This window comes from Nicotiana attenuata, chromosome 6 (genome assembly GCF_001879085.1).
Source record: "Nicotiana attenuata strain UT chromosome 6, NIATTr2, whole genome shotgun sequence".
Lineage (NCBI taxonomy): Eukaryota > Viridiplantae > Streptophyta > Magnoliopsida > Solanales > Solanaceae > Nicotiana > Nicotiana attenuata.
In genome coordinates this window covers 87,337,839-87,352,025 of record NC_031994.1, presented here as the reverse complement: position 1 = coordinate 87,352,025, position 14,187 = coordinate 87,337,839, and the positions used below count along the sequence as shown (strand labels likewise).

Genomic DNA, 14,187 nt, shown 5'->3' with positions numbered 1-14,187 from the left:
ATGGATAATATAGATATGCATATTGTCAGCCGGATAAACTCACTTTTTATCCGTCTCAAATACGGGTCGGGTCGGATAATTTATCAATTTTTTAAATTACTCGTTTTGACCCGCTCATATACAACCCGACCCGCCTGTTTGCTACCCCTATATGTAAGCTTACATTTATTTACTACAGGATACTAGGACTAATTAATTTCACAATTCACAGGCATATTAATTTAAGGCGAAATGGCTTCCTGACCACTTAAACTTGCATCAGTTTGTAAAGCCGATATATGAACTTTTGGGTTTCCCATTTGAACACCTTTACTTGAAAAAGTGGCTGCTAATAAACACTTATAATGGTGCGTGTTGTTCAGTTGCTGCTGACATAGATTTAATTCAATATTTTGTATAGCCACATCATCCCTTCATTCACTTTTTTTTGACACCTGTATTAATCAGTCACCCATAATTATAGCAAAGATGAACATATACAACTACTCACACTTGCATTTTTCGATTAAAAACCATCCTAGCGTCCCGTCGCCGGCGACCGGCCAAAAGAGCAGTTGCTAATAGGGAAGATGAACACAAACATAACAGCATCGGCAAAGCCGGAATACCTAGTTATAGATCGAAACCCACCTTTTACTAAGACTGTTGCCAATTTCAACACCCTCGATTACCTCCGTCTCACCACCATCTCCGGCATCTCTGTCACTGTCGGCTACCTCTCCTATAAACTCTTTTCTCTGCTTTACTTTTTAGCAGTCAAATCTTATTAATCAACTCTTAAATCAACCAAAACCCTAAGAAAAAACTCGTTAACAAATCAACCGACCCAGATCAAATAACCCCAAGAAACTAAAAAAAGAAATAACTCCAGCACTAGACATGCAAATGAGCATAAAATTATAGAATCTTGAACTGAATCTAAAGCCAAAAAAAAAAAGTGGGTCAAAGTAACACTGTGAAAAAAAATAACGGCGGTGGTCGGTGGCGGGTTATAGTTCCGATGAAGATAAATAGAACAAAGATTTATAGATACAATTATACAGGTGCAGATTTACATATATATATATATAGAGAGAGAGAAAGGAAGTATTGTAGAGAGCAAGAGAGCAAAAATGGATGCAACAAAATGCATATACGATTTTTTTTTGGTGGGGAAGATGACAGACGTTGGGAGGGAGGGGAAAAGAGTAGGGGAAAGGGAAAGGTTTCTTTTTTGGCCTCATCTATATTTTTTTTTATTCTCATATTTTTTTAATAAAAATAATACTATTCACGCGCCTTTGTAGCGTGATTTGCACATAATTTAGCCATTTCAGCTACACCGCTTCCACGTAAGCATAGTCAACGGTCAAATATATTTATTAGTATCTATTGCATCAAGTTGGAGTGTTCAAATGGAAAAAGTACAAGTTTATGTATCGACTTTTAAAAACCCTACAAGTTTAAGTGGCCAAGAAACCTTTACGCCTTAATTTAATTGGGTTATTCCAAATCTTTGTCCCTCAGCACGAGGATGGCTCGTGCACTTTTGCTTCCTTGCTGTATCAACTAGGAAAGAGAAATAGTGGCAGTTAGTGTAATTTCCTTCTGTCTTAGGGGCAATTTGATGAGCAGAAATTCATAAAAGCCTGTTGATCATTTGTAAATTTCATTCAGCATATCCTCACTCACTCTCTCTTTCTCTTTGAGCTTGACTGTCTTTGAAAAATGAAGAAAGCAGCCATATTTTTGGTGCTGCTCTGTGCCACCATACATGTTGCTTCATCTCAAAAGGATGGTAAGTTTCTATTATCTTGATTTTCAATTCTGATCATTATAATTCTTGTTCTATATTTCATTTTATGCGCATTCATATTAAAACTTCTTACGGTTTATAGTATGAAAATCATTTTCTGAAAATTGTTTTCGTCATGCATGCTATAGAACTGTTTGGTAAAATCTTATCTCAAGTATATTCTTCATTATGAAAAATGAAAATGACTGTGCAAAGCACATACTCTATAGTATCTATGTCGTAGGAGATTAGGAAACCGATTTAATTGATTTGATTTTCTTGTTAATAAAAATCGCATCAAATCGGACTATGAACATCCTTTAAATATAAATAAAGGGAAAGAAAGAGAAATATACACGTTCTACACTTGCTTTTTTCATGTGATTTTAAGTAAAGAGAATATAATGGTTGTACCAACAGGCCATGCTCTTTTTCCCCACTTAAATATTACTCAGTAAATCCAGCTAAACTTAGATCCCTCGAATTGGTGCAAGATCTACACTAGTAGTTAGATTGAAGGCTTTTTTACAAAAAGTACTATAGTTTGACGTACACTGGTATAAATTTTTTACACGATCAAGTCTGTCACAAGCTAAAAGTCGCGAATCGTATAAAACATTACACTATCAATGTATCTAATTTAATTCTTAGCTGTCTCCCTGTGACCTATAGATTACAGGTTCTCGAGCCCTGTAAGCAACGATTATTAATGTTTGTACTAGGGTAGGTTATCTACATCACATCCCTTGGAGTGCAGCCCTTCCCCGGACCCTACGTGAACGCGAATATGCCTTGTGTACCGGACTGCTAGGCCCAGTGGCGGAGACAGGATCTCCACGAAGGGGGTTAAAAAAAAAATTAAAAAATATTGTAGCTAGGGGGAATTGAACTTATGACCTTAGGAAGGTTTTGAAATCCCTTGATGACTAAGCTACACTTTTGGGATGTGTTAAGGGGGTTCAAAACGTAATATATAGAGGTAAAAAAATAAATTTTGCCTTATATATACAGTGTAATTTTTCGACGAAGGGGTTCGACCCCTAAATCCACCCCCTGCTGCTAGCTGGTAATTAATATTATGTAGTATTTAACAATAATTCATTTTCTTGTTTATTTGATCAGGAATATTACCAAACGGCAATTTCGAGCTAGGTCCAAAACCATCCCAAATGAAAGGTACAAAAGTGGTAAACCGTGACGCTATACCAAACTGGGAAATATCAGGTTACGTAGAATACATTAAATCAGGCCAAACACAAGGTGACATGTTACTTCCAGTACCTGTTGGAGATTATGCAGTTAGACTTGGGGAAGATGCTTCAATTAAAACCAAAGTAAAAGTAACAAAAGGAGTTTTCTATTCCCTTTCATTTGTATTTGCTAGGACTTGTGCTCAAGAAGAGAAACTCAACGTATCTGTATCGCCTAATTCTGAGCCTAATGATTGGGGAATGCTGCCTATGCAAACTATGTATAGTTCTGATGGTTGGGATTCATATTCTTGGGGTTTCTTGGCCGAGGCTAATGAAATTGATGTTATGATTCATAATCCAGCTGTGGAGAAAGATCCAGCTTGTGGCCCTCTCATTGATTTTGTTGCTCTTAAGGCTTTGAAAACACCTAAAAGACCAAAAGGTAAGTAGGCTACAATTAATTATTGCATCTTTCGGATAGCGGAATCATTTGAATCCAATATTTTTCATGCAGGGTATAAATTTATGTGTAAAAAATTTACTGAATTTATTATAAATACTAGGTATGAACACATAACTTAAAAATATAATGAATTAATGCCAAAATCCATATATATTGAACTCATGGAGCTAAAATTCTGAATTCGCGATTGCTGCTGGCTGTCTTGTGAAATAAGGATTAAAATCATATCTATAGATGTTTACACTATTAGTGTAACTTAAATTGGGTTATAAGAAATTATTTATATGATATAATCTTTTTTGCTCCATTAAGTCACTTTTGAGGTAATATTCATAATCATGAGTGGAGTTAGTAACCTGAAAAATAAAGAAAATAATTTTCTAAAAAATGTTAAATTGCGCACTGATTGTGTAAAAATTCATTCGCTCTATTAGTGGATGTAAGATAAATTATATCCTTCCCAAACCACTAGTTTAGTCGGATTTAATTAGTTTATGTATTGATAATGTATAGATCTTTAATTTACATTATCAAGTTACGTTGACCTATAACAACAAGTAATAACTTTGTCCTACAAGTATGGTATAGTAATCCAAAAAACATATAATAACCTACAAATTGCTATATTCAGTTAAATTACATTGATAATGTAAACTTCTTTTACTCTTTCAGTGTTATGTAATTTAAAAATTCAAGGAGTACGTGACGTGACAACATATATGTTTATATTTACTACTAGTATGATGATATATAATAGTCTCAATTCTAAAAATACAAAATGGATGTTATACTTTCACTACGATATCGAAAACAATCACTATCTTCACAAGGTAGGAGTGTTGCGTACACACTATGTATACCCTCGCGAGATCCCATTTGTGAGATTATACTGAGTTTATTGTTGTTGTACTACGATGTCATATTACTAACATATTGATGACAAATGGATGCAGGCAACATGTTGAAGAATGGAAACTTTGAGGAGGGTCCATATATCTTTCCTAACACAACATGGGGTGTTCTAATTCCACCCAACATTGAAGATGACCATTCTCCATTGCTAGGATGGATGATTGAATCTCTTAAAGCAGTTAAATACATTGACGCTGAACACTTCACCGTGCCCGAGGGCAAGCGCGCCGTCGAGCTCGTAGCCGGAAGAGAGAGTGCCATAGCACAAGTAGTGAGGACTAGACCTGGAAAAGTATATGATCTTATTTTCTCAATTGGAGATGCTAGTAATTCTTGTGAAGGATCTATGCTTGTAGAAGCATTTGCAGGGAAAATTACTATGCAATTTCCTTATGAATCTAAAGGCAAAGGTGGATTTAAAAGGGCTAGGCTTAGGTTCACAGCAATTTCTCCACGTACAAGAGTGAGGTTTTTGAGCACATATTATCATATGAAGAGTGATAATTCTGGCTCTTTGTGTGGTCCTGTGGTTGATGATGTGAGATTGGTTGGAGTTCGCAATCCCCGCCATCCATAGGTTTTTTAATTAATTGAGTCCGATAATTATTGATTGAGTTTAAGTTTTATGCATGTGACGGAATATTGAGATGTTATTCCTTGTAATACCATAGTTGATGTGTTACTTTTGCAAGTTACATAAGCAAGAGAGTTGGAGTTATGTATTGTTACATTATATTTGTCGCATTTTACATGTATTTATAGAAAATTTTCGAATAATGAAATGAAATAGTAACCTTTTTGGTTCAGCATAGTATGTGTTCCTTCTTTTTTGTTAATTGGATTTGGGGACTCAAATCTCAATCATCGGTTCTTTATTTTCTTTTTATATTTTCCAGACCCATAGAAAGTTAGAGGAAATGAGTTCCAATCTATCTTCCAATTAATTCTCACGAGTATCTGAATTTTGATAGGACATGCGGACTCCTTTGAATTTCTTTAATAAAAAGGTTGGTTTCTTTGAGTTCAAGATGTTTTTACTTAGAACAAATATAATTGTAACAACTTTTTGTCCTATTTATAAATTCTATAAATTAACAAAGTAGTGGGTAGAAATGTATTTTATGTAGATGGCATGCTTGCTTCTCCTCCTTTTCCTTTTCTACCAACAGATCACACATCTTAGAGAAGTCTTAATAAGTAGACTAAAACAAATAGTCAAATAGTAATACTGAATGAAATTCACACATTAATGTATTTTGGTGGTAAACTCAACTATTGTGGAAAATTATTTGGATTTCAATACCAATCTCGAGTTAAAACAAGTATTCTGTGACACGAGCAGATTTACTATCCCCAATTTGTTCAGCACTTTCCACTTAATGAGAGTAAATTTCACTAGTTATAGGAGTCCGATCAGACTAAAGTAATTCTATCTATTAAATCGAATTTGAGATATATTCAGAAATATAATGAAAAATACTATAAGTTGCAATTTTCTTAGGGATAATTTCAGAGACCTAACTCTCTTCAGGTTCTGGTTCGTAACACTGACCTCCTTGTGATTTAAGAATCAGTCACTTAATTACCAAATTCATAAACTTTCTCCCTCTCTATTGTCAAAACGCAGTAAAGATTAGTTGCTATGAATTGAGAATCCTCAATTCCTATACTCAAACGGACCGTACAAATGAAATATTCTCAAGGGAACTTCAGAAATCATGCAAAAGGCCATAATCATATGCAGTTAATGTTTACAATATGATTAACCAAAAATAGCAGAACGCCCTATTAGTTTATTGTTTACAACCAAATATATCAGTGCATATTCTCCATGATAAGCACGTACAAACAGAAATAAGTGTGACAAAAAGAGAATTGACATTCTTATAGTCAGAGAGAGAGAGAGAGAGATTGTAGCAGGAAATCTGCTACACCGTTCGATGAAAAAATAATTGTACACAGATGTTATCTCCACTCTTTATGTGGTGAATAACAGAAACCAAAACCGGGCATAAGAATCTGCAAAACAAAAACAAGAAGAAAGGAGGGAGGAAAAAAGATACATATGAAACTGCTCTAACACTCAAGCTGCAAATTCACAATCAAAGCTACCAAAAGGAGAGATGGACTTGGACTCTACCTTTTGAGTAAATTTATAAATGAAAAATTACAAAAGATATATGTAAAATTGGGAAAAAGCTCAGTTGAATAAATACTTGCGACTTGACATAGCCCTATTAATGTTGCAGTTGTGGTTCCACTAAAATTCTATTGATGAATGGCGACATGGCTGCTAGCAATGCTTTGGGACATTCCTCATGTGGAAGATGTCCACAGCCAGATATGGCGACCAGTCTCTGTAAGTTGAGATCATTGTCAGATTTGCAGAAATAAGCTTCAAACTTTGCAGTTAATTCACATGAACAGCATAAAATATGTATTTTTTCCAAAACTTGCGCTTTCAATTAAAAAAAAATTCTGACTCCAAAATAGGGAAAAAGGGGTTGAGCAGAATCAATTTAGTTTCTATTCCAAAGGTTGTAAGTTTGAATAAGTCTTCGTAACATGCACCAAAACATTAAACTTAAAGTAGTAACGCAAGTATACATGTGGCAAAATTCCAATATTAAACATGCATTTGAGACATATTGCGAAATTACAGGTAATAAAGCTGAAATATAAATGATTGTATTTCACTTTCCGAACAGTGTGCCATTTTCCTTTTCTTTTATTTGCCTGAGATGGCCAATGGAGACCTAGTAAATGTATATTCTTTATATGAAGGATGTTTCAAATACAATCCCTTTAAAACTCATCTGTGTCTTCTTCTTGTGCTATGGCAGCTGACCCGTCCAAAACCTTTTCATTTTCAAAACATTTTTCCCGTAGTATGTCAATATTGTGTCTTCGACCTTTTATTTTGACATTAGAACCAAAAAGTTCTTTTACTTTAACAAAATGGAATCTCAGAAACCATCTTTAAGAGATAAGCATTCACAAAAGTTGTTAACTAGTCTAACTTATTGCTTTGTGCATCAATAGTTGTACTATGGCTCTAAAGCAACAATTTTTATTGCTTAGAGTCAAAAACTCAATCCATGATTCTTATTTCCTTCTACATAGTGTTATAATATTGTTTCCCAGAGATTTTCCTAATTTTCATATTTAAGAATCAACTCCGGAATCCCATCATTAGGACAAGAGGCAAGATTCTCATACTAATGAAAGCTTTTGATACTAAGCTCTTTTTTTGTTATTAAAAAACGATTACTAATTAATTAGGATGGAAACAAGAACTTACTGATCTATCCAAAAGAATTGGGCTTCTATAATGGAAACCAATACAACAAAGATAAGAAAATCACTATTCAATTACCACAGAGAACTAAACAAGCTTTTTATCACCAAGAATGATATACTAAAATAACATTTTAATAGTTCAGTTTTCAGCCCACACAGTTCAAAATATCATCAACAACAACATGCCCAGTGAGTAAATTTTATCAATTACAGTATAAAATGTTATCAAATTGAGTAAATTTTAAACCAAAAATGCCTAGAGGAAAAGATTTCAGCTTTTGAAATTAATTCAACAGGTTTCCCATCAGAAACAATATGTTGCATAAAATGGATAGCATGAGGTAAAGGAAAACATATGTTTTTAAATCAAGAAGGAAACACCTGTAAATTCATAAAACACAAAACATAAAATCTAAGAACTAGGCATTCCATACCTCTATACCATACAAGCTAGACGATGATATAAACTAGACTAGTACTACAAAGATCAAGCATCATGAGAGAGGGAGAACTCACAGAATTTACAATTTTTGATGCCATTATTTGAACAGATTTTATAGGGACAAGTGCATCTTCAGCACCTCCAATCACCAGAAGTGGTAAACTTTCAACTGTTTTTAGCAGTTGTGCCGCATTTTCTGGTGAGAGGACTGTTTCAGATGAATGTTTTCCTATCTCATGGAGTGCTTCATCCCATCCTTCTACGCATAATGGTGCCTGATTACACATACAACCAAAAAGGATGATATCATGAACATATCATAATCTATTAATATCTAGAGTGAATGTCAGACCGACGGAGACATTGAGTATTTTAAGTAAGAAAACAAAGGGAGACAAATTTATCCTGGATATTGATCTAGCTACAAATGTTTCAACTAAAGATAAATTGATGGTGTTTCAACTCTAGGTACATATATTACAGAATCCAGTTAAGAAAGCATAGACGCTTTATGGACTCTACCAAGTAGTGAGTCTCCCCTCCTTTCAATGTCTTCTCCTTCTTGTTAATTATTTTGCCCAATAAAAATTCATCTATCCAAAACAGTAGCACAGAAAAGAATCCTGTCCAGTTCACAAGTTTGAAATTCAAACTGTCCAACTGGGGAGAATCTAAATGGAGTGCATTAAAACCATTCCCGACAGTGTCTTTTTTATTCCAGAAAGAGCAGTTATAATCCAGTATCAATAAACCAACAGCTAGAACACATTATATACCTTGTATAGGCCCAAAACTTCCGTTGTCAACTTGGTGGCATCATACCATGCACGTCGATTAACAACTTGAGTAATTTCTGTTCGCAATAGTGGACGCACCAAGTGCTTTTTTCCAAGAGAAGTACGCAGTAATATCCTTGCAAAGGCTGGAACCAGTTCTCTTGACAAGCTAACACCCAATAATACAATCCCCTTGATATGGACCTAGAAGGCAAAAAATAATCAAGAAGATAAATATCACTCAGGAACAACACGCAAAGGAGGTGAACATCATTTACCAGCAATTTGAATTTAAAACTGATTCTAGAGTGCTTTGTCTAATAGAATAGCACAATATATAAGTGTGCAACTCACTACGGGAACTAAAATTGCTCGAGCAAAAATCGGGGCTGACATTTTCTTATTATTGAATCATGGCTTCGTAAAGTTTTCAGTTTCGGTTCTGATAACAGTAATGCACATAAAGGTACATGCCAAGAAGAAAGCACGATTGCAAGTCACTCACATTAATTCATATATAAAAAAAGAACTCAACTCACATTAATCGAATTTGCGGATGACTGAACTCTTTGTGCAGCCTTCAGAGCAAGCAATCCACCATCGTCATGACCAACAAGTATAACTGAAGTAAAACCCATATCCGAACAGAAAGAGAGGAGCAGGTCAACCTGAAAAGTAAAAATCAGGACAGTTCAATAGAAGGCCTAAATTAATGAAAAGTAACAATCTCCCAAATCAAGAAACCCAGAAAATTTTCTCACTTTCTGGCTCTTGCTACTTAACATTCTTGCTCTCATTTCTGTTGTGTGGTTTTCATGCTAAATTTGAAAAGAAGCTTCATTAGAACATACAATCAAAAGCATGAGAATACCTGACTATCGATCCTGTACGGATTAGGCAATTGATTTTCCTCCCAGTCTCTCTGACGTGGCCTAGATGTCAATCCCCATCCTGGCCTGTCAAAGGCAGTGACTGCACAACCTACCTGTTGAGCTAGCTCACCCATCACATTTCTCCAAGAGAAAACCCCACCTCCAAAACCATGAACTAGAACAATTCCAAACTGATTATTTCCTTCTACATCTCGTATTGGGGATGAAGACCCCAACTTACCAATTTCATCTTCATCACCAGTTTCATCTAGGCTGAAACTAGGGATTTCTCCAGACAGGACTGGGGAAGTTGGAGACACATCTAAAAGAGGTACATAGAGAGAGTTGGTATGAAATTGACTACTGTAGCTCCTCCGAATACGATAATCACTTTTTGACAAAACATGCAACGGACTAGCAGAAGAAGTTGTGGAGGATAAAGAACGGTAAGGTGAGCCAGGCAAGCAAAGTTTGTAATGAAGAGAGAGCCCAAGACAAGAAATGAATGAACTGTCAACATCAGCAAGCAATATAGCAGGGATTTCCCCCTCCTCATGAGCTGATCCTGCAAGTTTTCTCCTCATTTCACTCTCAGTTCTAGTTTTACTCGCAGGAATTGGAGATCGTGGTACCTTACTGTATGCAGAGAAAACAACTTTGCAAGGAAGGACCTGTACTTATAGAGGAAACCAATTGTCAAAAATTTAAAGGTTCCCGTAAACTGTATCTTCTTGCGAAAAGGTTATTAATAAATCAAGAAAACAAACTACATAAATAATATCTAAGATCTAAACTTCCTAGGAAAATAATATGCACTTAAATTGTAAATCGATATATAACCATTACTCATAACTATGCCAGGAAAAGAGCATGCTCACTTTATGAAAATTACAGAATTGTTTTCCAATCGGGCCACAGTATAAATGAGGGAAACACATCCAAGAAGAGCAAAAGATACAAAACAGAGGACATATATTAGCTTACAGCTTCTGTGTCAACTCGGTGAAACAAAAGCTTCCTCCTTGCGCGACAGCTTGTTCTGTAGGCAATTACAGTATGTCCAAGAGCAAAGACTACCGAAGAAAGAAACAACACGGGCATCCCCCATGACTTTTTCAAATGAAGCTTTTGCCTCGAGATAGAAGATGAAGCTTCAATCTCCAGGTATGAATTGACAGAGAAAACACAAGCCTTGATAGAAAGAAGAATCACGGAAATGATGGAACAGAATGTAACCGTTGCAAGGTATGGTCCATGTGAAAGTGCAGGACCGTCGCACAAAGAATAAACACCTATCACCAAAGACTAACATGGATTAGTCTTGTAGCAAACAGTAGCCAGATAATAGACGCACCAAAAGACTTTAAATTCAGATCACCCCATCTAGCCATTTTAGTTAAAAGGCTAAATCTTGACAAATCATTAAACCTCAGAAGAACAAGCTCAAGCCAAGGTGAAACTAATATAACTCAGTCATCCGAACACATGACAATGGGGAGATAGCCTAGTGGTAAGGACCCTCAACCACGAGTCACCCTGGATCAAGACAGGAAAGGCCACTATTGGACTCCTATGTAGGGAAGTCGGTTCGCAGGAGGACATTGCTGAGGTTTACCATATCAAAAGCAGTGTTATCAGAGGCGAAAAGCGCAAAAAAGCGCAAAGGTCCGTTGGGGTTTTAAGCGCAAAGCGCAAATAAAGCGTGGGCTTTAATAAAAAAAGGCGCAACTGGAGAAAAAGTAAAAACATGTATATGTAGTCTAAGGCCAATAATCATAAGCATGAATAACAAATATATGGACAAAAAAATTGAAAAATATTACAATAAAGTGAAATATCAATTATTTAGCATCAACTTTTCAGGATTACACTCATTGGCAAGGAAAAGTATGCCTTAAGAGTCTTGATGCGACACTGAAGCGCCTACAAAGCGAGGCGAAGGGCTCAACATGTTTTGAGCCTCGCTTCAGGGCTTAAGCGCGCTTTAAACGCGCCTTTGACAACAGTGATCAAAAGGAAAAAAGAAATCATCTAAAGAGGCATCATGAAAAGGGTTTAGATATTCAGCACCAAATTTAAGATGTTACATCAGGGAACCACACGATGCAAAGCCAAACTCCAACATCAAGCTCCAAGTAATATCCATCCACAAATACCCGCCTAAGCCTTGGTAGGCAGAGTTACCTAGTACCTGTGTTAGTGGGAGGTTGCAGGTACCGGTGGAATAGTCGAGGTGCACACAAAAACATAAGCAAGTTGAACATAAAAGCAGATGCAGATTGAACGCAAGCTTTAATCTAAAACCAACAGTTAGAATTACATGAAGTATGCATTAATCAGAATTGTTAAACATGGAAAAGAAAACAGAAAAAATAATGACATACAGGTGATGATAAGAGATCTCATGACAGAAACGAGAGGAATGTCCGTCAAGGAGCTTTTGAAAGCATATCTACGCAAATGCTCTTTGAAACTGTAACATTTCACGCACGTGAAGCTCGAAATCAACACACTTGGTACCAATACATCCCCTATTGCCACAAGCAGTGGCGCCGATAGTACCAACAGCGACGCCAACATCGCCACCATGAAATATACAATTTTCAAACATCTCTTCCCCTTCTCCAACATTCCTTTCCCTCCTGAGGCCATTATCGTAATTCCAATAATATTCTAGAATGTTCGAGATTCGAGAATGTTTTTCCTCTTCAGGTAGGGCTTCGAGAAATAATAGATCGAAGACGAAATAAAATTCTAGATAAATCCACGCGATACGGATGCGGCGCAACGGCCATATCTCGCCGGCGGCGAAGAGAACGCCGGTGAGTGAAGATGTTGAGTCTCGGTATTCCGGGTCGGGTGGGGGTATCCGTTATGAGAAATGATTCAAAATTGAAGTTTGAGGAAAAAGTAAAGAATTTTGTTCTCCGTTTTGCAGAGAAAGTTTTTCCTCTCTGTGGTGTCCGTTGAAAAAGTATATATATACAGAGAGGAGACTTTTGGTTAATCGGCCGGGAGCTTTTTGAACTGTTTTTCTTCTCTCCCCCTTACCCCCTCCTGCAAACTCCCCCCTCCTGTCTTTTGTCTTCCTTAATTGTATCGAGTTGTCTTTTGTTGATCGATATTTTTATTTTCTCCCTTTTAATTTGTTGACTTTAGACTCTTCGTATTGAAGGGTCCTTTTATATCTCAAATTTTAGTTGATCGTATATGGAAATTGTTTATCTTAAAATTAGATAACAATTAAACTTATAATATGGTTTTAAGGACACGTGATTTCACTTAGTTCCAATTGATAAATGTAAAAATTAGTAATAGAAATTAAAAATGATATAAAGCAAACCAGTGTTAAGCGTAATTCTACCCTCGAACTAGGATGCCCTCGAGTTGGTCAGTACCAAATAGTTAAGAAAAAAGCAAGCTGATGAACAAGAAAATAAGCTAGAAAGAAAGTGTTGTATTGGTTTGATATATGTGAATGTCACATGCTTACAAAATGATTAGAACCCTCTTTATATAGTAGAGGAATCCTATCTATGCTACAATTCTAATTACGGAAGTAAATTCCATGATTAGCCTAAACAACCGCCCTTGATTTGATCTGTTCCGAGATTTTCGCCATGATCTTCGATCAGTCGCGGATATCTCGCTTTTCTGTTATTGCGTTCTGCTCGAAGTCTGCCCTATTTGGTCTCGATCGCTACTGACCTCGATCTCGACAGGCACCTCGATTCTCGAACTCGGTACCTTGTCCTCGTGCTTCGGTCTGATCCACTGCGGGGCCGACCTTTGATGCAACTCCCTGGTCTTGATCAAATAGTAGAATCGGGTAGGCCCAATTTTAACGATATACAGATAGTCCCCTCGTTTCGTGGAGTGTAATGAGAAGAAACGAATTGAGCCTTTGACTTTGTACTTCGACCTGTCATGACGTCATCCTCGTGACGTAAGCGGCGGAAGTGACTGAAACGTCCCGTCGGTACAGTTTTCCAAGTCATTAATGAGCGTCAGTTGGTGGTCGGCCACCAGTGCCTTTGAATCGTCGTCGTGAATCCCTTAAATAGGCCCCCTCTCTCATTGATTCAATCTTTACTTTCACTTTCTTCTAATCTCTTAAGGTTTTACACCTCTTAAGTCCCCCATTTCTTCAGAATTTCGAGGGTTTGCTGTTAATCTCCTCTCAAACACCAAGTCCTGTCGTCTCCCTCTATCTTCAAACTCACACAAAAATGGCAAAAACTGTTCCTCAAAAGGAAAACGCTTCTTCATCGCGGTCGGCCGGCGATAAAACACAAGTGGAGCCGCGCCCTGAGGAGTGCGTTCCCGCGGGGTATGTCCTTACTTCCGACTTCAAGGTCGAGAAAACTTCGTCGGTCCCTAGTCGATGCGAGCCAATGTCGAGATATATATGCTCGATAACTGAGAGCGACCTTGAGCAGGAAGAAAGACTGCCAT

General features: G+C 36.7%; 2 protein-coding genes across 2 annotated transcripts; one reads left to right on the top strand and one right to left on the bottom strand.

Annotated features, from left to right (window-relative positions):
- Positions 1,641 to 5,151, top strand: LOC109227389. The gene is made up of 3 exons (XM_019392534.1): positions 1,641 to 1,777; positions 2,897 to 3,409; positions 4,384 to 5,151. Exons 1-3 carry the CDS (start codon positions 1,708 to 1,710, stop codon positions 4,917 to 4,919), a joined length of 1,119 nt encoding a protein of 372 aa, XP_019248079.1. The 5' UTR covers positions 1,641 to 1,707; the 3' UTR covers positions 4,920 to 5,151.
- LOC109227388 lies at positions 6,198 to 12,853 on the bottom strand. Its single transcript, XM_019392533.1, has 7 exons — positions 12,117 to 12,853; positions 10,717 to 11,024; positions 9,732 to 10,403; positions 9,400 to 9,528; positions 8,861 to 9,064; positions 8,159 to 8,359; positions 6,198 to 6,699 (listed from the first exon to the last, which is right to left on the bottom strand). The coding sequence occupies exons 1-7, from the start codon at positions 12,382 to 12,384 to the stop codon at positions 6,580 to 6,582; spliced, it is 1,902 nt and encodes a 633-aa protein (XP_019248078.1). The 5' UTR covers positions 12,385 to 12,853; the 3' UTR covers positions 6,198 to 6,579.

What these genes read in the sequence shown, in the direction of transcription:
- LOC109227389 (XM_019392534.1), top strand. Translation starts at nt 1,708, where the DNA reads ATGAAGAAAGCAGCCATATTTTTGGTGCTGCTCTGTGCCACCATACAT. An exon ending in TGCTTCATCTCAAAAGGATG is followed by an intron (nt 1,778 to 2,896) that starts GTAAGTTTCTAT and finishes TTATTTGATCAG; the next exon opens with GAATATTACCAAACGGCAAT. An exon ending in AACACCTAAAAGACCAAAAG is followed by an intron (nt 3,410 to 4,383) that starts GTAAGTAGGCTA and finishes AAATGGATGCAG; the next exon opens with GCAACATGTTGAAGAATGGA.
- LOC109227388 (XM_019392533.1), bottom strand. Translation starts at nt 12,384, where the DNA reads ATGGCCTCAGGAGGGAAAGGAATGTTGGAGAAGGGGAAGAGATGTTTG. An exon ending in ACCGAGTTGACACAGAAGCT is followed by an intron (nt 10,404 to 10,716) that starts GTAAGCTAATAT and finishes CTATAAGTACAG; the next exon opens with GTCCTTCCTTGCAAAGTTGT. An exon ending in AAGTTTTGGGCCTATACAAG is followed by an intron (nt 8,360 to 8,860) that starts GTATATAATGTG and finishes ATGTGTAATCAG; the next exon opens with GCACCATTATGCGTAGAAGG.